Below are 26469 nucleotides of genomic sequence, written 5' to 3'. Positions count from 1 at the left end.
CCGGAGGCTGAGCGGAGCCCAAGCCCTGCCTCTGGTCTCAACACACACTCTCTTGGGGCATGGCTCGTCTGTCTAGCACCCCCTTTCTGACAACTACAACCCCACAGTCCAGCTGCTGCGGCCCCTAGGACCAGTGCTGACCCCCACGACACTCCAGTTGCTTAAATATCCCCTTCCCCTAAGCTCCAACCTTGTGGGCGCTCTGGATTACAGTTTACCTTTCCCGGGACACGAAATAATTGGAGCACATAGTACACAGGTTTTGCAGAAGGAATTCTAAATCATTACTTTTTACTTTAGACAGCACAAGAGAGATACAGGTCCAGACAAAACAATAAAACACCGACACACCCTTCCCTGCCTCAGTTTCCTCACCACTCTGGACATTCTTCAGGTCAGTATCTTCTAAGGACATCAGTATCTTTCCTCACCTTCTGCACATGGTGTCTTCTCTCTCTTCTGTTTTCAGGCTTCTGGTCTCTTTTCTCACTCTCCAAAATGGCCAGTGGCCCAGTGGGAAACTTTTTTTAAAATAGTCCTCTTAGGTGATCCCCGATCAGCCTCCTGATCGAAGTCCCCCACTACATGATCCCTGCTTATTGACCAGCCTGGTTTCTCTGGGCAGTAGCCAACTCTTTGTCCAAAGGTGCATCCTTGTGGATCGAAGACCAAACGAGTTTTAACAGCCTTCCATTATAAGCCCTGTGTCACTGCCCCCTGGGAATGCCAGTCCAACATGGAGGTAAAAAGACCACAGAGAAAGCTCATGTTAAAAAAACGGAATTTGCCGTTTGACACAGATTTATAGAGTGCTCATGATCTCTGACAGAATTAATATGGGCTGTGTCAGGTTGTGCAAAGACAGATTATCACAGCTGTTAACACTGAAACTTGACAATGGTAGTTTAAGAATTCCCTCTAGTGTGGCTATCGCCCTGGTGGCCAAGAATGGTACCCTTCCTATCCAAATCTTGGCGACATCTACACCCACCGTGACATATTTATTAAGGAGCCAGGGGCTGGCAGAGAAACAGTGAGAAGTACTAAGAGAGCAAAATCTTTTTCCTCTCCTTCTCTTGCAAACGGAGAAGTTTGGATCCATGTTGGTGTAATGCACCTTTTTAATCCTTAGGAACGACTGACTTCAGAACAGGAAAGCTTCTTTGCCTTAAGAAAGGTTGCCTTATGGTTAGAACCACAACGGAGAGGTAAATCTGACTACTATGGACTCTATGCCTCAGTTTACCCCTGTGTAAAAGGGAAATAGGAACAATACACCTGTCCCACTGGCGTGTGGTGAGGCTTGCTTAATTTAACTGCTTTGAGGTCATTGGATGCGACATAAGTGCCAAGCAGTGGTAATAAATGTGAGCAGTCCACAGCCTCCCTGCAATAGTGTCTTGCCACAAGGGTGAAGGCAGAGTAATAAACTTTTCTTGTTACTATAGTTCCTGCTCCTGCAGCAATCAATGCAGAAATAATAGGCCGCATTGTGGATTTCTATTCCCAAGTGATATAGTGTGTTAACAACAGAAGAGCACCCTGCTGTCCTAAACCAGGTATCTCTCAAACTTGGCAGGCTCTTGGACCCTGAGGAAGCCTGGATCTCTCTTTCTATGTATGTAGCACTGTATTATAATTAGTGCCTCACGCTTCCTCAAGATTTAAACTGATGCACTGTGCGTTCGTCCGGCTGGCACTACTGTCAGCCAGCACCTTAAAACCCTCCCTTTGCAGGGCTGCTTCCTGCTCTGCTCGCTTTGAATGGTTATTATTTTACTTGTTTTGGGCAAACAACTTCCTCCCACCACCACCGCTCTTTAATAGTCATCCCTGCCCCTGACCCTAGCTTGGATTAACTGGATTTAACTTAAGCTGGTTCATTTTATTACTTTATACATTTAAAGGGATGGGTTCCTCCCACTCTATGCCAGAAGAGATTCAAGAACTTGCTGACAAGACTGGCTGTGAGTACTGCTCTGTGTTTTTAGCTTCTTTATTTCCAGTGTATTATTTTTAATCATTGCTAATGGCTTTAAAGTGGCTCTGGCAAGGTCTCTTTCTTGTCTAATGCGTCTCCAATAAACAGCTGTTCCGGCAAGGTTCACTAAGCATGGAACTTGTGAAGAATGTGGTTTAACTGCATAAGTGACTCGGGACTTTAGGTTGCTCTATGTTGTTGCAATTTGCAGTGGCTTTCGAAACTAGACAAGTGATGACAGCAAAATGACAGTGCTGGTTTGGGCAGGAAGGTTGTGTAAGTGAACTCAAAACACAAATCATGTTTCCTCTGCTCTTGCTTGCTACGCAGCTCTTTTAAGGGGTGAGTTAGTTTTGAGTCTATCTAGCTGCTGATTGTTTGACGGATGGATTCACTAGGAGTGCTAAGAGCTGAGACATTGAATGTACAAACTTGCAGTGTTTTAATAACAACTGCTGGTCCTTCAACCTCTCTGTGCCTTGACATCCCTGGCTATAGAATGGAGATAATACCAATCTTCCAGGAGTGCTGAAACTCTGATAATTAATGTTCATAAACTGCGCTGAGCTCCTTAGGTGACGAGTAAATGGGAGCTGCTATAGCCGCACATTGATTGCACCATTATTCTGATAGCCAGTGAGACACATCTGAAAGCAGAAGCGGAAACGCCTTGGGAATGTGTAATTTCTGCATTGCTCTCCTTTGCCATGTTAATGGTGGGAACACTGGAACATGGGGTCCTGCAGGAACTGGTTCTTGGCCCCATGCTGTTTAACGGTTTTTATCAACGACCCGGAAGAAAAACCTGAAGTCATCACTGATAAAGTTTGTAGATGCCACAAAAATTGGGGTAGTGGTAACAAAATGAAGAGGACAGGTCACTGGTTCAGGGATCGCTTGGTGAGCTGTGCACAAGCAAACAGTATACATTTTAGTAGGGCGATATGTAAATGTGTACATCTAGGAACAAAGCATGTAGGCCACACTGATATGATGGGGACCTGTATCTTGGGGAGCAGGGACTCTGAAAAAGAGTTAGGGGTTGTGGTGGATAATCAGCTGAACATGAACTCCTCACTGCAAAGATATGGCTAAAAGAGCTAATGCCATCCTGGGATGCATAAAGAGAGGAATCTTGAATAGGAGCCGAGAGGTTATTTTACATTTGTGTCTGGCACTGATGAGACCGTTGCTGGAATCCTGGGTCCAGTTCTGATGCCCACAATTCAAGAAGGATGTCTGATAAATTGGAGAGGGTTCAGAGAAGAGCCATGAGAATGATTAAAGGATTAGAAAACCTGCCTCATAGCGATAGACTCAAAGAGCTCAATCTGTTTAGCTTAACAAAGAGAAGGTTAAGGGATGACTCGATTACAGTCTGTATCTATCTACATGGGAACAAATATTTAACAATGGACTCTTCAGTCTAGCAGAGGAAGGTATAACACAATCCAATGGCTGGAAGTTGAAGCCAGACAAATTCAGACTGTAAATAAGGTGCACATTTTAATGGTGAGAGTAATTAACCATTGGAACAATTTATCCTGGGTCGTAGCAGCGTTTCCATCACTGATACCATTTAAAGCAAGCCTGGATGTTTTTGTAAAAGATCTGCTCTAGGAATTGGTAAAGCTTTTGTCCAAAGAATAGAGAAAATATATTAAAAACAACAAAAGTTCCTACACACTTGGGTGTGAGCTCTGGTAAGCTTTTCCTAATTCTAACACAAGGGGAGAGGTCAGTCTTTCTTCAACAAGGGTGGAGGTCCCCTAAGATCCTATCAGTTTGTTGAGTCAAAAGGAAGACTACCAGTCAGTTCAAGCCCATCCCATTATACCAAAAGCCCTTTCTTTGTTTCCTAGTCTTTGGAAAACCCAGCCTGAGCCTTGCGTGGGAGTATCACTCTGGGGTTGTTCAATCTCAGGGGTAATCACCCCCCACTGTTTTTGATTCCCATAGGAACTGTGGTAATCTTCCCCAATCGAGTAAAACACAGTCACACATAAACTATTCATAAGTTTAATATAACAATCCCAAAAGACAATTCATGGGGTAGCACGTACGTGCTAGCTATTGACCTGATCAGAAACCAGATCTAAACAATCTGCGTTCGGGAGATTCAAAATTCAGTTCTCAGTTTCATCCCCCTCACCCAAAACTCAGGAGTTCCATTTTGGACCTTTTTATAGAGGGACAAACTGTGACCTTTGGATCCGGATTCAGATTCTGCACACTGCAAGGTTGAGATCTGGATTCTTAGTTTGATCATGTTTCATTTTAAAAAGTGTGTGTGTGTGTGTGTGTGTGTGTGTAATATTAATATATAAAAGCGCATACATGCATTTTGTAATGAATACATTTGGGGAAAGTTAACATAACAGATGTTTTCTAGATTCAGATGCTTTTTGTGTTTCTGTGCTTTTAAAAGTTGCAGTTTTGCCCTTAGTTCACTACTTGTGCTCTTAGACATTATTAGAATTTTTTTTAATGCAAAATGTCCTTAAATAGAAATAAAACACACACCACAGCCAAGAAATGGTAATAACTCACCATGAGATGAAGCATTTTGTTTACAAAAAATGAGCCTGTCTGTTGCAATCAAGGCAGAAACAGCAAATTAAGTAGAACCACACAGGGCCAATTAATTAAAATCAAATGAACATGGAATAATTTAAACGGACAATTCTCCAGATTCTCACCTAGATGGTTACGCTATTAAATTTACAACTTATAGCTAGGAAGATAACCAGTTGCATAAGAGGGACCTGGTTAGGAGATGAATAAATTTTACTCTGATTTGGTGCATCGACAAAAGAAAATACGTCAGTGCTCCCAAACTACCTGTTGGGGCAGGGAGCGTACATCGAAGAAATGAACTTGCCCTTTATAGCTGGGAAGCAGCTGAGACTTGAGCTATATGATGTTTTCATCCTGAAATCATGCAGTCTCCTGTTGATCCATTTCTGGGGGTGTTCTGCAGGGGTAGCCCTGTGCCAGGAAAGGCTTTTTCATTTTGGTTTTTGTTTTAAGTGAGTGAATTGTGCGGGTTTTTGATGTCACTGCGATTTTCTCCTTTGGCAGTTGAAACCTGCTTCGCTCATCCATGCTGCAGTTGAATAAAGCTGCCAGCAGGAATTGAGGATGCATGGCTAGGTGCAATAAAGGAACTGATTGCAAGCAGCAGGTTACCATCTATGTTTGTTGGTCTGATTCATTCCGTAAAGTAGAGCTGGGGAGTGTATGAGGTTATTTTCCTTCCTTTGTAATCCTTCCGGGTCCAAGTGGGAGTTAATAAGAGCTGCACAGCATCAATTTCACATAGATGTTACAAAAGGAATCACTACTTTGTTCTGAAACAAGTTGCCCACAATTTGAAACACTCATAGATGAGTTCTTGGCTTTGCTAAGCTGTCCTTTGGTTTTGTTCTTGAGTTATAATGTTTTTCAATGTATAATTTCAAAGATAGACCACGTGTGGGGCAGTTTGTACAGCGCCTAGCACAATGGGGTCGTGGTCCATGACTAGGATTCCTAGATGCTACCACAATACAAATAATAAATAATGTATTGGGATGAGCTGAGAAATACTCACCATAAAACTATCCTCATAGCCTTTATAGAGGTCTTATCACAATGTTAATAAGACTCGGTATGCCCTAGGGATTAATTATGCATGCAAACACACACACAAAGATAAGCTTCAACACAAATAGAAACCTAAACAACTTTAACCCTCTGAAAATGCATTCAAGTGCAATGTTCAAATACTTTGGATGAAAGATTGTAAATGCTACTGCAACCAGAAGTTAAGCAGCAATTAATTAGTTTCAGCATCAGAAATATGTTCCCTATCAATCTATTTCTAGGAGGTTGATGTTTGGATCGACAAATCATTAGATCCTAAATCTTCCATACTACTTAATTTTGCAAAGTGTCTTTCATACAAATTGCATCATAAGATGCTTTATGGCATTAATACAATGACAGAATTGAATAATATGTAATGACATAGGGGATGCAATGGTCCAGACAAGGAAGAAAAGATTATTCTGGCCAGCTGAGATTTGCAATGAGAAGGAGAATCAATGCGGTAGAGAGAAGCAGGGCAGCTGTTCCAGGTGTAAGGAGCTGCGGAGGAGAAGGCTCTTGCATGCCTAGTCTGGTCATGTGAATAGATGGGTGTGATGGGCTGGATCATAGAAACCCCCTTGGGGCTGCCAACTGATGTGCCAAGACTACTTCTGCCCCTGCTTTCCCTGCCCTCCCATCTTGGGACTCCAGCGCCCTGCCTGGTTTGAGCCAGACCCGGTAGCCTGCTGCAAAGCCAGACCCAGGTCTGAACCCCCGTCCCCTAACAGCTGTAAGCTTAAACTGAAAGCAGCTTAAGAAGTGTTCCTGTCTTTAACACTCAGATGACCAACTCCCAATGGGATCCAAACCCCAAATAAATCGGTTTTACACTGTACAAAGCTTATACAGGGTAAACTCATAAATTTTTCGCCCTCTATAACACTGATAGATAGAGATGCACAGCTGTCCCCCCGTCCCCCAGTTATTAATACATACTCTGGGTTAATTAATAAATAAAAAGTGATTTTTATTAAATACAGAAGGTAGGATTTAAGTGGTTCCAAGTAGTAACAGACAGAACAAAGTGAATTACCAAGCAAAATAAAATAAAACACGCAAGTCTAAGTCTAGTACGGTAATAAAACTGAATACAGATAAAATCTCACCCTCCGAGATGTTTCAATAAGTTTCTTTCACAGACTGGATGCCTTCCTAGTCTGGGCCGAATCCTTTCCCCTGGTACAGCCCTTGTTCCAGCTCAGGTGGTAGCTAGGGGATTTCTCATGATGGCCGCCCCCTTTTGTTCTGTTCCACCCACATATATATCTTTTGCATAAGGTGGGAAACCTTTGTCCCTCTGGGTTCCCCAACCCTCCTTCTCACTGGAAAAGCACCAGGTTGAAGATGGATTCCAGTTCAGGTGACATGATCACATGTCACTGTAAGACTTCATTACCCACTTGCCAGACCACAGGAAGACTTACCAGTGAAACAGAGCCATCTACAGGTAACTGTCCTGGTTAATGGGAGCCATTAAGATTCTAAACCATCATTAATGGCCCACACTTTGCATAACTACAATAGGACCTCAGAGTTATATTTCTAGTTTCAGATACAAGAGTGATACATTTATACAAATAGGATGACTACACTCAGTAGATTACAAGCTTTGTAATGATACCTTACAAGAGACCTTTTGCATGAAGCATATTCCAGTTACGTTATATTCACACTTTTATTAGCATATTTTTATAAAATCATATAGAGTGCAACGTCACATTCGGACCTATGCTCGATAAGGGGAGAGGTTGCAGCAAGCCCAGGAGTAACTGTAGGCATTGACTGATTTCTGAGCATGCTGAAGTGTGATTGATGCTTCACAGGGACAAATGAAGACATTGCACTTGCCCTGAAGAGCTTGTTGTCATGTCTGCTTTATACTGCAACAAGTAAGGGCTGTAAACAGACAAAAGGGAGAGGAAGCATGGTCTAGTGACTTGGGGCCTGGGAGACCTAGTTTCTATTCCTGACTCTGCCACAGAACTGCTGCATGACCTTGGGCAAATCACCTCTCCCCTCTTTGCTTCTCTTTCCCCTCCCACTCTGTCTGTCCCATCTCTCTAGAATGGGGCAGGGGTTGGCTAATATGGTGCATCTGTACAGTGCCTAGCACAATGGACCCCTGAGCTTGACTGAGGCTCCTAGAAGCTGCTCTAAACCAAATAACAATGCAAAGAGCCAGCCTTTATTTTAAAAAACTAAAGGCAGCTTGTGTCAGGCCAGTCTGATATGGAGTTATTTACGGCCAATTCCTTTCCTGTTGCAGTCACGTGGCCCTAAGAGGATTGGGGTATGTACAGTGGCTCCTACCTTATCAGAGCCTCTTGTTGGGCTACAGTGAGTGACTTTGGAATGCCAGAAGCATCCATTACATGCCTTTAAAATCAAAAGTTCCCAGCCACATTCCAGTGAGATCCTATATTGAGTCTCCTGCGTAGACTGCATTCTGCTGTGAATCTGAGCGTGCTCATTGTGTTTGAGAAGTCTCATGTAGTGATGGGCTTTAATGAAGGGCTAATTTGGCTGCATTTGAAGTGTCTGTGCTTGCAGACCGGTGGGTATGTTGGCCTGGTTGATAACTCTTCCCCTCTTCATCTATTAGATTAACATTTGAGAGAGCGAGAGGCTGGAGCCTATGGTTCTTCTCACTGTCTGCGTGCACGTCTGATTCAAGCCTCAGTCGCACCAAAGCAGGAAGGGACATTTGCGGAATGAGGGAATATTTCATTTTAAATCAATAATTTAAAAAAAAGTCAAAACAAATGATTGGAAAAGGATCAGTGGGCTGGATTCCATCTTGATACAGTTCACAATGGAACAGGGCCGGACGTAGTACTGGAGACAGAAGAGAAATATTGCAGAGCATGGTCTCTTGTGGAGTTTTTATAGAGGTCGATCTGCCCCTCCCTGTGGGCTCAAGACGAACACGGACCCTGAAATGGTTGCTACTGGGAAGAACTTACTTGGCAATGTCATTGCTGAGGTTGAGCTAGTGGCTGAGAGGCAGCACAAGTAACTACCTCATGGGCGCAGGGTGATCTGAGCTCTCCAAGGGCCAGCTTGGGCTCTCATTATGGTCAGTGCCCAAATTCCCAGTGGAAGCCGAGGTCAGGCTCTCTGTGCAGGCAGAGTGCTGAGCCCAAGATACGGGTCTAGGGAGCCCCTGTTGCTCTTCCAGGTGATAGTGTAGCAGCACCGAGACTAAAGGCGATGGCGTCTAGCTTTCCTCTGCCAGGCAGGGGGTTGCTGTGATGTGCGTAGGGACATGGCCAACCCGCACAGGGAGCCCCGCAGTGTCATGTCTTCATTGTGGGGGGGGGGGGCCTCCTGCTGCCTTAATCCATTCTCAGTGAGGCAGGGTCATGGGTCGAGAAGGGGAGGGAGAGGAGAACAGGGAGGTGTTTTAAAGGCTCCCAAATCCAATGTTGTTGTTTTTTTTAAAAACAGTTCACTTGCAAACTGAGATGCTTGTGTATCTGAGCAGAGGGTAGCTGGAGGTATCGTCCTATCGCTCCTTAGCCTCGGTGGAAGCCAGTCCCAGACAGGCTAAATACAGTAGCTAATACAACACTGCCTGTCTGGGCTCCAGTTCCCAGGGAGGAGAGAGACTCTGGTGTCGTAGATGGAACTGTTGGACATGCTGCTCTCAGCCACGCATTGGGTACCTGTTTGGTGTCTGCAGAGGGTTGTGCGTTGATGAATTAACCAGTCATTAGAAAGAACAGACCACATCACAGAGCTTATCATTTCCATCTATCTGGGGCTGGAAGGATGGAGTTGAGGAGAGAGTTAAATCAGTGACAACTGTGGGGTGAATGTGACAATTGTCCAGAAGTATTAAAGGGTGTGAATGCCAAGGTGGGGCAGAGATTACACAGGGGGGAAAGGCCTCAATTCAAACCAAGACTATTTTAGGATGATACCTGGAAGTATTTCCTAACGATGCAGCTGTCAGACCACGAGAGTCTCCCAAGGGAAGGGGTGAAAGCCACATCATTGGAGCTGTTTGCAACTGGACTAGAGAAGCACTTCTGTAAATGCCCTAGGGAACCATCCTGCTTCAGCTGGAGGATGTTCCAGATGACTCAGCAGGTCTCTGACTCCCATGAACTGGCATGTGACTGTCCCTGATAGTCTGCTCAGCCCTTCACCCTCCAAAGCAGAAGTCTGAATAGGACAGAGAGCATGCATTAATACCACTGCCCAACAAAAGAGTTGACTTCACCCATGTAACGAAGTGGGACTGTTCTTAATGTTTCCTCTGACTATTGTGGGGGTGCCTCAGTTTCCCCTATGCAGTTCTTAAGTATCTAGGAGGTGGGATAAGGGTGTAAGATCATTGCAGAGCCCTAAAGGGCAGGTGTGTGCAGGGGTCTGGACACAGAGAATGGCCGACACCCTCTTTCCTGGCAACTGATGGCCTGGACCCTTCCCCCCTGCAAGGTGAGAGCTAAAGGTTGGAGAACAAAGGAATCAGGTGACCTCCTAGCCCGGCAAAGGGACAAAGCCCAGAGGAGGATGGGCTGGAGGGAGTTTAAGTTTGGGGCTGGCTGGAGACACGGAGTGAAGGGCAGACGTGGCTGTCTGGCTCACTGCCCCCTAAAATGGACCCAGCTCAGGGGGTCCTGTTCTTTGCACCTACAAGGTCTGTTTTAGACCATGTTCCTGTCGTCTAACAAACCTCTGTTTTACTGGCTGGCTGAGAGTCACGTCTGACTGTGAAGTTGGGGTGCAGGACCCTCTGGCTTCCCCAGGAGCTCTGCCTGAGCGGACTCGCTGTGGGAAGCGCACAGAGGGGCAAAGGATGCTGAATGCTCCGAGGTCAGACCCAGGAAGGTGGAAGCTGTGTGAGCTTTGTGTCCTGCAGACAGGCTGCTCACAGGAAGGCGACTGCCCCAGAGTCCTGACTGGCTTCATGGGGAGCAGTTCCAGAGCATCGCCCAGGGAGTCCGTGACAACCCACGATACCTTTGGGCCCAGACACTTTTTCTATTGTGATCTACAAGGAGTTTTGCTGTAGACTTCAAAGGCCGAAGGATCAAGCTCTTAAGGAGCAGGTGACAGGCACACAAACTAGCATTTGTTTACAATCCCCATCTTTAAAGGCAAAAACGCCCTCCTTTTGCCTCCGCTCCTTTAGGGCAGGGCTGCAAGGCCTAAGCGGTCAGTGCTGTGCAGCGTAGAACTCTGGCAACGCACTAGACATCGCAGCTTTCCACACGGAAAGGGAGTGAGGCTGCATTTACAACCTGGCTTTGGCTGGAGGAGAAATCTGATCGTTTAAAGACAGAGTGTTGTGTGCTTATGAGACTGTGACTCATGCTGGCCACCTGAGCCAAAATATCAAATTAACCACCTGAGAAGTTAAATGCTTACCCTGCCCAGGTGGGGAGAAACATCACCAGCTGTCTGTTTGGTGGCATTGGTGAAATGAGTTGATGATCTCAAGCCTGTTTCCAGCGCACAGGTGTTCATCGGACCAAACTAGCTGTCACAACAGACACATGGGCAGCAGAGCGGACAGAAGAAACCTGCGCTGTCCCTGGGTTTGTGTAGATGTGCTTCTGGGATAAACTGTCAATCCAGCACCTTTCGCTGGTACTAACAGTCACTTGGGCAACAATAAAACTGCCCTCAGCCTCAGCCCGGATTCCTCTCTCTCACGTGCATAAAAATAATGAAATGATACAGCTTAGGTTCCCCTCCTGTACAGGGCACATCCAAGCAGCCAGGGGAACGTGGAGAGCCAGTGGGAGGCAAGGGGGTGTCACATGATGGCGCCCAGGAACCAGCTTATTCAGCTAGATCAGAACTCAAGCCCCCAGATTTACAATGCACCTTTGGTATCAGGCACTCTGCTACAAGGCCCCATTTTATCGCTGTGGCCTTTCTAAACTGGCCATCATTGTGGTATCTAGGCACTTCAGTCAAGTCACTGTACTGGATGGATGCCTGCCTCCTTAGTATCAAACTTCTCCAGCCACATCTTGTTCCAGAACAAGGTCTAGAAGTCTCTGCTGCAGAGGCAGTAGTGCTCTAAAACGGGAGGGAGGTTAGGGAGGGGGCTAGTTCAAGTTGAAGATCTGCATTTTCATATGGACTACAGTTACAATAAAAAACAATCCAGCCTGGTCACTTTTAATTATCTAGTCCCCATCGGTCTTTGTTCTGGGATATCTCCATCGAAGACACTTGACCCAACATAACCCCAATTATTCCTGCCGTGCTTGGATAAGAGAAACCAACTCCATTGAAGTTCTGGCACCATTTCTGATGCTGTTTCCAGAGCAGAATCCTATATCCTGAGCCTCTGTAACGCAGCAGGGCTGAGATCAGACTGGAGTGCAGATTGGAGCCTTTGGCATAACTGTGCTCCTTTGCTGTGAACAGTCCCGTCTGGAAAGCCAGGAGCCCATAACCATCAGCTGGTGAGTAACTTCTGTCCCAAACCCAGCTAGCCAGGAATGGACTGGAGGGGGCTTCTTCCCACCTCCTCCAAAAAAAAAATGTAGCTCTGGCCCAGATCTTCAAAGGTATTTAGGCACCAAATTCCTGTTGATTTCAGTGGGTGCCTACGTACCTTTGATCTTGGCCTCTGTGTAAATGGCAAGGAGGAATTTCATATTCACTGTGGCTCAATGAATCCAGATCCAGTCTACTCAGTTTGCAAGTCACAAGATGTTTTTCTGACTACAGGCCTGGTGAACTCAACCTGGGCTCTGACAGACAAGCTAGGTGAAAGTCAAGCGGCTGGTCAGATTAGGCCCAGTGACAGCTGCACAAGCCCTCAGCCTGCTAATGGAGCCCTGCGAGGTGAAGCTGGGGGGCTGGCAGCTAAGAAGAAAACAAAACCCCCCGCAGCTGTTTGCTTGCAAACAGAGCAGGTTTGAGCTGATGTCAGTGAATGTTGGCTAGGGAACCAGAAGATGCTAGTTGTTAAGAAGAGAGAGTGTGGCTTACTGGATAAATTGCTGGACCTGGGTGCTATTCCTGGCTCTGCTACTGGCCTGCTGGGTGACCTTGGGCAAGTCACCTCACCCTTCTGTGCCTCAGTTTCCCAACTGTAAAATGGTGTTGATCATACTGACCTCCTTTATAAAACACTTGGAGACTTACTGATGGAAAACTCTGTGTAAGACTGGGTCTTATCATTGTTATTAGAGTCATTTTCCAGGGCTGAGACACATTTAAAGTACCACATAGCCAGCCCCCGTCATCTGGGGTAGACTCTGTGCTTGCCTGTGGGAGACCCAAGTTCAAGCGAGACCGTACCGCTTTCCTGGGTCACTCAGGAGCTGTGTATGATCAGAAACTGGCTCCCTTCAGAGTGCAAGCTGTGTGGGACAGCGAGAGGCAAGTTATCGGCATTGCCTTAAGCCCTGTATAGCAGCTACTCCTGGAGCAGTGTTACTGCCTTGCAGGAGCTGCCTTCTCTCGATCATTTGGAGCGTCCCGGCAGCTGCTGTGGGCTAGGGAGAAGGCTTCGGCTGGGAGCAGCAGGAGGCAGAAAGGGAGGGGAGGGCTCTGAAGGGAGGCTTATCGGCTGAGATAAATAAGTTGGGGTGGTGGCTGGTGCAGCACAGACTGAGGCAGAAGTGTGTTTAAAACAAATCTTGGCCTCTCTAAAAGGGTCATCACCCTGGATTATTTTTCCTTCGCTGGCTGTTTACATGTGTGCGTGAGCAGAGAGGGTGGAGAGGGGGCAGTCTGTGAAAGTTAAGTTAGACACCAAGGACGTGTAGGTTTGACCCAGTCCCAGTATAACCCGAGCTCTGAGAACCCTGCTGGGAAGTGGATTCCCATGACTACAGCTAGAGCTAGAATGTCAGCTCTCTGGGGCAGGGACATGTTTGTATTGCACTGGGCCTGGGTGCCGCTGGAATTCAAATAATGCCTAGGGCCAAAGTCAGCACAGTGTAAACACACAGACACAACTCTACTGTATTCATAGAATCATAGACTATCAGGGTTGGAAGGGACCTCAGGAGGTCATCTAGTACAACCCCCTGCTCAAAGCAGGACCAACCCCCAATTTTTGCCCTAGATCCCTAAATGGCCCCCTCAAGGATTGAACTCACAACTCTGGGTTTAGCAGGCCGATGCTCAAACCACTGAGCTATCCCTCCCCCCTCTTTTTTTTCCTGAGATCCCTTCCAACCCTGATAGTCTATGATTCCTGGAGCCAAATAAGGAAAGAAATGAAACCCCCGGTTTTAGTGACGAATCACAGACTATCAGGGTTGGAAGGGATCCCAGGAGATCATCCAGTCCAACCCCCTGCTCAGAGCAGGGCCAATCGCCAATTTTTGCCCCAGATCCCTAAATGGCCCCCTCAAGGATTGAACTCAGGACCCTGGGTTTAGCAGGCCAATGCTCAAACCACTGAGCTATTCCCCTCCATCGCATCACGCCACCCTGCAGCTGTGCCTGCTTCTGTCAGGAGGGAGCTGGGCCCCTGCAGCTCTGCTGGTATTCAGAGCCAAAGGCCTGTGGTTTAAAGGTGTCTGGGTGCCTGAAGATGTCTTGTGGGATTTCCAAAGCACCTAGATGCCTACCTGTGTCTTCAGGCACCTAAATACCTTTAAAATACTGGCCCTAATTCCTCACGTGGTGGGTGGCCTTGGGCCCCAGTGGTACCTGTGGACCTGGAGCCACTAGAAGTCCCATTGGAACTCAGCCCCTCCCCACCATGAGAAGGGACCAGGGCACCTACTCCAGCCTGACTTCAGTCACTGAAGGTCCTTTCAGGTTGGAGGTGGGGAGCTGGGAGGTGGCTTTGTTGTAGGCTAGGTGATTGTTGTGCATGGGGCTGACACAGCTGTTTAAGGGACCCCAACAAAATGGCAGCAGTATTCAGAATCTCTCTGAGGCCAGGAGTGGGGGGGCTCTGACTCAACCAGCACAGAGACCAGCAGCCTGGAAAAGAGCCCAATGAATCCAGTGCCTTTCTCTATAGCCTGGAAGCCTGCAGGTGGGCAAGGGCTTGGGACATCAGAGGCTAACGTCATTTCCAAGGGATATGAGCGGGAAGTGTTGACCCTGCGCGTCTCTCCTGGGGCGTTCGTTCCCTTGTGCAGGTGTTGTTGCTTTATGGAAAAGGACTGAGATTCTTTTGAACACAATGTCCGATCGCAACTGATCACCTGCCTGTTCGAGAGGAGAGCTGTGCCCAGCCTTGTGCTGCCGGGGTGGCATGAGAGGAAGACCTGGCTTTGAGAGAGACCCCCTCCCCTTTTTGTTTTGTACCACGGGCAGGTGAATCACCTGGAAGGGAGAGGTGAGCCCATGCTGCAGCACTCAGAGCTCCTCCCCCCTCCACAGAGCAGTGCAAGCTCTTCACTAGCCTGTAACATGGCTACCTGATGATCACTAGTGGTCCCTAGTACACTATAGTAGCACGCCATCTGTGCCCACCGTCTGTGAATCTCAAATTGCTCCATAACCCACTGGGGGGGGGGGGAGGGGGGGCTACCTCCATTTTACATACATGGAAAGCTACATTACAGAGAAGTGGTGACTTGCCCAAATTCACTGACACAACTGGGAACAGAACCCAGGTGTGCCATTTCCAAGGCCTCCCATGCTAATCATAGACGCGCTCTGAACACTCTGATGGCTGGGGAGGAAGAGGACCATTTTGCTGCCAAATGGGATTTTTGTTACTGCTTGTGCGTTCCCTGAGGTTTATAAGACTTTGATTTAAAACCAAGTTCCAGATGTGCAAGACTTCCTTGGCCCCATTGTTTCCATGGCAATGGTGATGTCAATGTGAAAGGTCAACAGCTGACCGCTAAGATTTGAAAGCAATGTGTAGAAAAAGTTTCCATTTATGTGAAAACCATGAACAGAAGTAAAACAGCAAAGCATAAACCACGGCAGGATTTTGAAAGCACTACATGGCTATAGTGGAGACGTAAGAGTAATAGGTTGAGTCCCATTTTAAGCGACTAGAGAGTCAAAATACAGCAGGATCCTGAGCATCCAAACAGCTTGGCCAACCCCCACCACATTTTTTTGGCTAATCGGGAGCCAGTGATAAGGGCAAGGAGACACGTTAGCAGTTACTGGGGGGTTCAGAAGCTGACAGTCTGGGCGTGTAAGAACTTTTATTGTAATAGTAGTTTTTTAAACAAAGGTCCTTCCCCATTGCATGAGAGATTGAACCACTCACACATGGGAATTTGCCAGACTTCATTGCAGGCAGACTGGAAAAGCCAGGTGCAACTGTTCCTGGTGAAAGTGAAAAGCATTAGCTGATGGAATTTACATCTCCGTGTGTGAGTGTGAGAAAAGGGAAGTCTTGAGACACTTGGGATGGAAAAAGAAATGCTGTGCACTGGATTTCTGTGCCCACCTGGTATTGACTCACTCGTGAAGCCTTAAGCAGTCAGAGAACAGGAGCTGGATGGCTGTGCTCACCTGGATGTGGGTTCTGAGTGTAGTCTGGGTGAGAGGCAAAGCCTAGCTCTGATGTCTATACCCAGCTGGAATTGATGTTTGACCGCAGCCACTCAGAGAAGAACCTGAATGCTCCCTGAAGTGGACTTTAGGCTTCTTGCTCAGACATGTTTTTCCTAAAGATGAGATTTGCTGCATTGTTGACGCTTGGCTGAGCTTTAAACTGTGGCTAGTGGCCATCCCATTCTTAGCCTCATGCCTTTCATCATGTTACAAGACATCGGATCCTTTTCAGGTCAGCCATTGGGATGATGTGGATCTGGTCTAGCCATGGCTAGTCTTAGGTGTGTGATCGTGGCATCCTTCCTCATCTGGAAAGAGTGTAATTGTCCCATCCCCAACAGCATGCTGTTGCTGCAGCAGATGTAAGGATAGCTACTGTGAGTCACTGAGGGAAGTATCAGCCTTCCAAGGGGAGCAGTGGGGGCAACAAACCTAATTGGCTTCAAGACTGAGCTTGGTAAGTTTATGGAGGGGATGGTACGATGGGACTGCCTACAATGGCATGTAGCCGATCTGCAACTGCCAGCAGCAAATATCTCCAGTGGCCGGCGATGGGCCCCCTAGAAGGGGAAGGGCTCCGAGTCACTACAGAGAATTCTTTCTCTGGTGTCTGGCTGGTGGTTCTTGCCCACCTGCTCAGGGTCGAAATGATCACCATATTTGGGGGTCGAGAAGGAATTTTCCCCCAGGTCAGATTGGCAGAGCCCCTGGGAAGGTTTCACCTTCCTCTGCAGCATGGGCCATGGATCACTTGTAGGTTCAAACTAGTGTAAATGGTGGATTCTCTGTAACTTGGAGTCTTTAAATCGTGATTTGAGGACTTCCGTAACTCAGCCAGAGGTGATGGGGTCTATTTCAGGGTGGGTGGGGGAGGTTCTGTGGCCTGCAATGGGCAGGAGGTCAGCCTAGATGATCATGATGTTCCCATCTGACCTTAAAGTCTATGAGTCTATTTGCACCAAGTTACAAAACAGTTCAGCAATAGGCACAGGGAGAGACAGAAGCTGCAGCAAACAGCACGGAGAGCTTCCCAGGACCTGTAAAATATTTAGGCCAGCGAACTGGGGAGGTTTCCCTTTCAAGGCTGTAAAACAACAACAAAAATGGAGCAAAGCCGGTTACTTAAAAGTTAGAAAAATATCAGTACAGATCTGTTACCTTCCGGCAACTGGAGTTAAAATCATAGATCTGCCAATGATTTTTTAATGTGCTTGTGAATTACCTGCCCTGCTGCGAAAGACCCATTAGTGGAAAGCCTGTATTCTATCATATCCCATGTGATTCGATATGCCATGTCTCCCATCGCTGGGGCTGGGTCAGAGAGAATGTGATGCTCAGCGGGCACATGGACATGAGCTAATATCTTGCACAAACAAAGCCAAAGGCTGCTTTTCCCACTGCTGATAACTACTATAGTCAATATTGATGCAAGTCTGAAAAGTACCAGCCCGTGACTGATTTGAGTCCTGTAAGTATGAACATGAGTTTCTGGCAAGGTATCAGCAAAAAGAAAATAACTTCCACCAAAATTAAGGAGTCAACAAATCAGTGATTGGTCTTGCCACAGCTTATTGCAGGTTGATATTAGGGCTAGTTCCTCTTGCAGTGGGAGGGGAGCCATGCCTAGAGCTTAGAGCACTGGAGTGGGAGGCTGAAGTCTGTCCAGGGCTCTGTCAGACTTGCAGTGTGATGTTGTGCAAGTCGCCATCCAGCTCTTGTCTCAGCTTCCCCATCGATAAAACGGGGATAATTCCCACTTCCTGTGAGGTGTGCAAGGCTTAATCAGTGCTCGTAAATCTCCTTGAGGTTCACAGATGAATGGTTGTGTGGGCCAATGACTGGAATGGCGTTCACTCCCGGGCGCTGAGTTTCTGAGTAAGATAGTATCGTTACTTGTAAGCTCTCTATAGTTAGGGGTAAACATCAGAGTTGCTGTTCTCCCTGCATGAGCTGCCCCCAGCCAGCACCCGTGCACAGCCAATGCAGTTACAGCATGTACCCATAAGTATTAACTCGTGGGACAACTGAATTATTGTACCCAAATAGTCTTCATATGCCGCGACATTGTCTTTCTCCACCATGGGGAGGTAAACTTTGCCACACTGCAGCAGAGCAGTGGTCTGTCTAGCTTGGTACCATCTATTAGCCAGCGGCAGATACTTCAGAATGTATAATATGCCACTACGATGCCCATTATTATTCCAGGGGTAGGGGAGGAGGGGGGAATTGAGCCCAGCTGGTGATCACCGTCATGATTTGAAGCAGGAGAATCGATGGCTCTTAATTTTATCCAAGGTAGCATAATTACAACTTCTAGGCTGATGGAGTGTCTAGGTCGGACGTGGGCAACCTACAGCCCTCCTGTCCTGAGCTCCGGTGCTCCAGGCAGCATGATAAGGGGGCAGGGGCCAGTGGGGGCTGGATAGAGGGCAGGGGAGTTCGGGGTGGTGGTCAGGGGGCGGGGGCATGGATTGGGGTAGGGGCAGTCAGAGGGCGGGGAACAGGGGGGTTGAATGGGGGCAGGGGTCCCGGGGGGCAGTCAGGAAGGAGGGGGGGTTGGATGGGGCAACGGGGGGCAGTCAGGGGCAGAGGTTCCGGAGGCGGTCAGGGGACAGGGAGAAGGGGTGGCTGGATGGGGCAGGGGTCCCGGGGGAGCTGTCAGGGGGCGAGAAGTGGTGGGGTGGGGTGGGGGGTCAGATAGAAGGTGGGGGCTGGGCCATGCCTGGCTGTTTGGGGAGACACAGCCTCCCCTAACCAGCCCTCCATACAGTTTTGGAAACCCAATGTGGCCCTCAGGCCAAAAAGTTTGCCCACCCCGGTCTAGGCAAAGATTTTCAAAAGTGACCAGTCTCTTTGGATACCTCCATGTTTGGGGGCCACGTTACAGTGCAGGGGCCTGATTTCCAGACAAGGGAGCTGCTCAGTGCTTTCTGAAGATCAGGTCCATTTAAGGTGTCTCAAATTGGCATCCAAAATTTATAGTTACTTCTGAAAGTCATAGTCCAAAAACTTTCCCTTTTCTCTCTCAAATATATTGCTTTTGAATTTCATAGAGCCCCCTCCTAATCTTGAAGTAAACAGGAAGGCCTGATTGACTACCTTTATTTATTTTTTAATGTTTTATTTTTAATCAGCAACAGTGCACTTGTGTCACTGACCCCTCTTAGGGGTAATTCCCCAAATATAAGCTACATGACTGGGGGGAGGGAGGAAGAGACAACTCTGTATCACTTAGAGACCAGATTCTCACCTCAGCACTTTGTATCTCAGCTGTATTGTCTGGGGCTAAAATCTTACTGCAAGCTAACTTTAGCTTTTGCTAATGGGCCACCAGGGCATTAGGAGTTTGCTTGAGTGGCTCAGATTGCAGGATCAGGACCGTACATTATAAATTCCTTGGGGACAGGGACCATCTCATACTGTGGGTAGCTTTCAATAAATAATAATTCTACACCTACAATTCTACATGCTACAATGCAGCTATAAAAGTGGCAAAGAGTCCTGTGGCACCTTATAGACGAACAGATGTATTGGAGCATGAGCTTTCGTGGGTGAATACCCACTTCGTCAGATGCATCTGACGAAGTGGGTATTCACCCACGAAAGCTCATGCTCCAATATGTCTGTTAGTCTATAAGGTGCCACAGGACTCTTTGCCACTTTTACAGATCTAAACTAACACAGCTACCCCTCTGAAGCAACGCAGCTCTAGCGGATGTGGAATAGCCAGCATTGTTCTGGGCCTTTTCCCATACCATGAGTACTTGGCTCATGTAGTACTTCACATGTTCAAAGCAGTTTACAAACACTAAACAGTCAGTCCCCACAGACCCTTCTGAGATAAGCAGGTAATGATACTCACCTGATTTATGGATGGGGAAACAGAGCTGCAGAGAGGTTAAGTGACATGCATAAGGCCACAGAGGGAGCCAGTGGCAGTGCTGGAAATAGAAGCTAGGTCTCCTGAAACCAGTCCTGCATTCTAACCACAAGTCCATGCTGCCGTATCCACCAACACCATTTGATATCTTTGCCATGCATCCCCTCTGCTGCTTTCCAAATAAAGTAGCCCTAATGGGTCAGATTTTTTCAAGGAAGTCACTGGAGCTGTAACAGAGCTGAATTATTTAGCCGAGTCCAATGTCTCCTCTTAAGGAAGCTCCTCATCCCCACTACTCTGTTGCACCAACATGCAACTTTCCGAAGAGCTGCTTGGACCTTTGACCCTTGTCTGGAAGTGCTGAAACGGCACGGCTGCAGCTTCGCCAGTCTAGCACTGTAATGTAGACGCCTGCTACAGGGGGGGAAGGGGCTTTTCCGTTGCAGCAGTAAATCCGCCCCGTTGAGAGGTGGTCGCTAGCTGGCCAGAAGAATTCTTCCGTCGCCCCTGCAGTGTCTGTGCCAGTTTGGTTTAAATGCATCTCTCAGTGATGCAGCAGGGTCAGCCTAAGTGTCTGGTGTAGACCAGGCCTAAGTGTATCTATGTCCATTATTTGCCAGCTATTACCGCCCCCACCTCGTCTCTCTAATATCCTGGGACTGACACGGTTACAACAGCACTGCCTACGCTAGTCACCATGAAGCCCCGATGCACAAATTGATTTTCACTTTCCCTGGTGGGGACACACTAGCTGTGCTGTCCCCTGGAGTAAGATTTCCCTTGACCAGGCTTTCTACTGGGCTGGTCATTGGCGAGTCCCCAGACGCAAACCCCTGGTTAACACCGTTCCCTGCAGCCACAGCACCGTGCCGCAGACTGCCCGCTTCTCCGCAGGGATGTGCTGCAAACAATGCCACAAAAATGTCCCCTGTTGGGAGTGCATGCAGCAGAGAGGCGCAGGGAAGGAATGGGGACTGCCCATCGAGACAAGACGCTTGGTTAGGAGCCAAGGGGAGAGAGAACCCCACTTAACACGTTTGTTTACTAAGGGCCACCTGCCTTTTACCAGGGAGTAAACATATACTGACCCTCACACAGTGCTCCAGGTGTGTGACGTGATGGAGACTTTCCAGGGCAGCCAGGCGTATCCTCTCCAGAGGGAGCTTTCTCTGAAGGCCAAAAATATGGTGCTTGTCAGAAGTCCTGGGAATGTTTAGCAGGGATGGATGAGAAGCAGCCACAGGAGGAATGAGACCCTTTTTCAGTCCCCATGATCCTCTTCCAGTGCATTGCTGCTTCCCCTAGGGAAGGTCTGGCAGAGCGTGGGAGCCCTATGCGGAGACCTCATCTGCTGTGGCAGGAGAGGTTAGTGACAAATGATCTTTCTCTTCTCTCTTCCCAGTCACTTTGGAACAAATTGAGCACCTTCACCGGAGATTCAGGCAGATAAGTGGGGACCAGCCAACCATCCGGTAGGGTGCTTTTATTTCTGTATCCTTTGTTTATTGCCCTGGCTGGGTTGTTGTTTATAAACTCATTCCTTTACCGTGCACGTGTGCTCTTGCTCTGTCTCCGTCTGGGATTACAGAGCCCTGTGGAGCACTACCTGGATTATATCAATACCATGCATTACAGGTGATTGGTTCTTGAAACTGCCCAGAGAGGGAGAAAGTGAGCGTAATCTGTTTGCCAGGAAGAGACCATCTCTGACTCCAAAGGGAATGGTTACCACAGCATAGTGCCAAGGGGGCTAGGCTGCTGGAAGGGGCATCCCTTTCTTGGAATTAGAGTTTCAAACAAAGGTCCTGACCTTTTTCTGGTCACTAAGGATCCCATGGCATTTTTTACAAGTCGGTGGTTGAATCCCAATCTGGAGAGTTAACTAAAATCTGCTTGTAGTTTCAGCTGCCAATGGTTCCTTTGTCTTTACTTTCTTTCCTAGACTGCTGTGTATTGTCATTATATGCTGTTAAACATCAGCCCTGTTTCCAGAGGTGGCTGCATTCCTCAGCTCAGCTGCTAAAAATTATGTTGAAACTAGGGCTGTCAAGCGATTAAAAAAGTTAGTCACAATTAATCACACAATTAAAAAAATTATTGTGATTAATCACACAGTTAAGCATGCTGTTAAACAATAATAGCGTATCATTAATTTAAATATTTTTGGATGTTTTCTGCATTTTCAAATATTTTGATTTTGATTGCAACACAGAATACAAAGTGCAGAGTGCTCATTTTATATTTATTTTTAAAATATTTGCATTGTAAAAAAAGAAATATTATTTTTCAGTTCACCTGATACAAGTACTGGAGTGCAATCTCTTTATCATGAAAGTGCAACTTACAAATGTAGATTTTTTTTTTGGTTACATAACTGCACTCAAAAACAAAACAATGTAAAAATTTAGAGCCTGCAAGTCCACTCAGTCCTACTTCTTGTTCAGCCAATCACTCAGACAAACAAGTTTGTTTACATTTGCAGAAGATAATGCTGCCCGATTCTTGTTTACAATGTCATTTGAAAGTGAAAACTGGCGTTTGCATGGCACTTTTGTAGCCGGCATTGCAAGATATTTACGTGCCATTTGTGCAAAAGATTCATATGTCCCTTCATGCTTCAACCACCATTCCATAGGACTTGTTTCTCTTAGTGATTGGCTGAACAAGAAGTAGGACTGAGTGGACTTGTAGGCTCTAAAGTTTTACATTGTTATGTTTTTGAGTGTAGTTATGTAACCAAAAAAAAAAAATCTAAATTTGGAAGCTGCTCTTTCATGATAAAGAGATTGCACTACAGTGCTTGTATAAGGTGAAATGAAAATTACTATTTCTTTTGTTTATCATTTTTACAGTGCAAATATTTGTAATAAAAATAATAAAGTGAGCACTGTACACTTTGTGTTCTGTGTTGTAATTGAAATTGTTATATTCAAAAAAGGTAGAAAAACATCCAAAAATATTTAATACATTTCAATTGGTATTCTGTTGTTTAAGAGTGTGATTAAAACTGTGATTAATCGTGATTAATTTTTTTGAGTTAATCATGAGTTAACTGCAATTAATCAACAGCCCTAGTTTCCCCAGCACAAAATAACTTTTTGTCTAAAATTCATATTAAAAAAACCCTGGAAACGAAAATGTTCAGTTTTACAAAACCAATTTTTTTTTACCAAAAGTCCCAATGTTTTTGGAAAACGTTTTTATTTATTTGTTTGTTTTTTGAGTAGCAAGATGTTCTTGTTTTTCAGTTTTGTTTTTCATCAAAAAAGTGAAATATGTTGATAGGAAATTTTGAACAAAAACGATGGGTTTGCGTGCACGTGCTTTGGGATCAGAAACCGCTGTCTGAATGTTGTGTGGGGTTCTTTGAGGCTGGCTGGTAGACATTGGAGCCAAATTCTAAAAACACAGAGTTACGATGACACTCCTTCCTCGCATATGCCCTATGGCAGTACAAGGAATGTCAAAGCAGTGAGTATCAGAGAGGGCAGAAAAAGAACCGGGGGAGGGGACCATGAGAAATCTGCTCTCCATTTCCTGTTGTTGTAACAGGTTCTCTGACTCCCGTAAGTGACTTTATCCAATGGGGATATTTCGTGCTCATAAATTTCCTGTTCCTGTTGTTAATAAGATTTGGCTCTAGCAGGCAGTGGGGGTTTTTCTGAGGAAGCTTGTTTTACACACATCCAGATGTTTATCTCTGAGCGCAGCCACTTATCAAACAAAATGCAAAATGCCGCAAGAAGGCGGAAGAGACTAAGTCACAGTACGGAGAAAAGATGTAGCGGCATAAAAGGAACTGGCCTCACTCTGTTAAGCCTGAAAGGACCCCATTCTTCCTGGATCACTGTAATTGCTCCTGTTCATGCAGGGCCAGAACCTGGTGAGGAGAGGAGGCTTAGATCAATCGACGGCTGCCCGGCAATTCTTGGCCATTCATTACTGTTTCAGGCACCAGAACCCTGAGATTATTTTGTAAGTGAAGCAGCACAGAGGAACTCCTGGTGCCCCCGAGAACATGGCCTGCTGAATATGGGTGGGGATTTGTATGTGCGATCAGCTTTCACTAGCATTTGAGGCTGCAGAATGCCAGAGGGGAGACCCTACAAAGGAAGAGGCATATTCCCCTGCATGGCTGAAAGGAGCTGAGAAGTCGCTTCTGTAAATGATGTGTGGGAGGAAGGGAGTGATGGAGCCTCCAGAAATATTTCCCAGGTGGGGAGGGGGGGAGAATAAGGAAGCATGGAGTCTGCAGAGAGGCCCTCCCCTACCTCCAGCCAGACACATGGCCTGCTTCCCCGCTGCCTCCCAGCGTGGGGCACCACCTGTGGGAAGTGGGTATTAATTGCTATCACCAGGGCAAAAGAGAGGAGGGTTCTGATATCCTGCTTGTCTAGCTCCCACCCCCCTTGCCCAGATGCAAATGACTCCAGAGGATGCAAAGCAGTGAGAGGATCAGGCCCTTGAGATGGGAACGATCTTGGAGCCCTGCCCCAAAGCTCTACGTGTCCGAGCTCTAGAATGGCTGAGGGCTTCACGAGCAGCCCCGTTCCCTGCCCTGGCCACTAGCGACATTTCTGAAATTGATGGTACAAGATGGGGAGCACCGGCCAGTGGGGTGGGGCGGGGTGGCCGGAGGCCCAGGGATAGCGGTGGGGAATCGGAAGCTACCAGCTAGGAACGGGGATGTTTACTCCTGCCACTTTGGTGAGGGTGAAGGTGGAGGGACGATTCAATGCTACGTGTTATCCAGGGCATGGGGGAAAAACCCCACTGTTCCCCATAGCTACAGAACTGTAACCTACACCTGAGCATCCCAGGGCTCTCTGGTTGAAGTCCTCCAGTCCCTTGTTGGTTGAATGGAGTTCCTGGCCAAGTCCAGTACCTGAAACTCATCACGTGTCCCAGCTGGATTCCCCACCGCAGTCTGAGCCCTTCCAGCTAGCCATGCTGGGCTTGCCAGGAGCCCCCCGGCGGCAGGGCCAGCAGGGCTCGTGCTGTGTCCCTCCAAGGGGGACTGGCCACACTGAGTAAAGCTGCTCATTCCACAGTGAGTTTCTCTCAGTAACCAGCCACGTCAGGCTCCCCCTGGCCCTGCCATGAGTCGGCCCCGCCTGCCCCGAGCGGAGCGGCAGGATGACCTCTCAGTCGCAGCACAGTCACCGCTGTGTGGTGGAAGCTGTCTGTCCGGCAGGTGCCAGGGCAGACGACAGAGACGCACAGGAACCTGCTTTGCATAATCTGTCTGTCACTCTTCTCCTCCCCCCCTCCCCCCGCCTTCAAGAGAGAGAAAACAAACAGCAGCTGTCACAGTGACTGACAAAGGAAATCTGCCACCCCCAGCACAATGCAAATGTCTGCGCGTCCACTGGTGCGTTGGCAGTGACCCCTGCTTTGTCCTGGGGAGCATGCAACAGGCTCATTAAAACCAGTGTCACTGCAGCCGAGCATGGGCTATGGGATCACAGAATCATAGACTATCAGGGTTGGAAGGGACCTCAGGAGGTCATCTAGTCCAACCCCCTGCTCAAAGCAGGACCCATCCCCAATTAAATCATCCCAGCCAGGGCTTTGTCAGGGATGCTAGGGGCTGACATGAAGGTGACACCCATTCCTTACTGAGAGGCCCAGCACTGCCCTTGCAGTCGCTGGCCAGATGACTCATTCTGCGGGGAGTGGGGAGGGGAGTTTGTTGGTGCAGCCTGTCCCCCTGGAGCAGCAGGTGGATCAGCGTCTTCCCACTGCCAATGCCCTGCATGGCTCTCCTCCCTGCAGTCTCCCTCCATTGCCCAGCTTAGGAACCCCCAAGACAAGCACTGAGAAGCGGCAAGAAGGTGGGTTAGTGATCAGAGCGGGATGTCGCAGTACCCCTCGGCGTCTTGTCGAGTGCAGCCCCACCCGGGTCTCAAGCCATGAGCCGCCATCTGGCCCCGGGTGGGATAATGTGACTCTCCCGCTCTATATGGGCCCTGGGTTGCAGTCTCCTGCTGCCAAGTGTGAGGCTCAGACCCCGCAGTCCTGTTCCCTCTAGGCAGTGACAAACTGCCTCCTTAGAGCCAAGTATCCTTTATTCAGAATACCAGGGTGTCCGAGAGAACCTATCCCACAAACCGATGCTATGCTGCCCCGCCAACTGGGTGTCTAATTAATTTGTTAGTCTCTAAGGTGCCACAAGTCCTCCTTTTCTTTTTATGGATACAGACTAACACGGCTGCTACTCTGAAACCTAGCTCCCTAGAGACTCTTCCTCAGAGCATCTCCCTTACAGCTCCCTGGAGAGCCTCTGGCAACTGATGATCTTCCCTCTCCCCCTCACCCCAACTTCTCCTCCTCCAAGGGCTTTTCACTGTGCAGTGACGTTTTGGTCTCCAGGCCCCCAGCCTGGCCAAGTAGCTGTGTCACTTGGGCCTGGAGCCTGACGCTAGACCACTCTTCTGTAACTGCCCTTCCAGGGGTGTTCCGAGCTGGGAGCCATTGGTTCCCCTCGCTGCACAGTGCCATTGAATTTAAGCCTTGC

At 47.6% G+C, this 26469-nt stretch overlaps 1 protein-coding gene across 2 annotated transcripts in view; it reads left to right on the top strand.

Moving 5' to 3' along the window:
- The first annotated feature begins 1679 nt into the window (after positions 1-1679).
- TESC (tescalcin) overlaps positions 1680-26469 on the top strand; it is a 30400-nt gene continuing 5610 nt past the window's right edge. For both annotated transcript variants that reach the window (XM_077834945.1, XM_077834944.1), the window contains exons 1-2: positions 1680-1967; positions 21355-21424. In XM_077834945.1, the coding sequence (XP_077691071.1) occupies positions 1910-1967; positions 21355-21424 (128 nt within the window). In that variant the 5' untranslated portion in view covers positions 1680-1909. The remainder of the gene's footprint in view (positions 1968-21354; positions 21425-26469) is intronic.

Source organism: Eretmochelys imbricata, chromosome 15 (assembly GCF_965152235.1).
Source record: "Eretmochelys imbricata isolate rEreImb1 chromosome 15, rEreImb1.hap1, whole genome shotgun sequence".
NCBI classification, from domain to species: Eukaryota; Metazoa; Chordata; order Testudines; family Cheloniidae; genus Eretmochelys; species Eretmochelys imbricata.
Note: the sequence above shows the minus strand (reverse complement) of the source record. Positions and strands in the feature narration are given on the sequence as shown.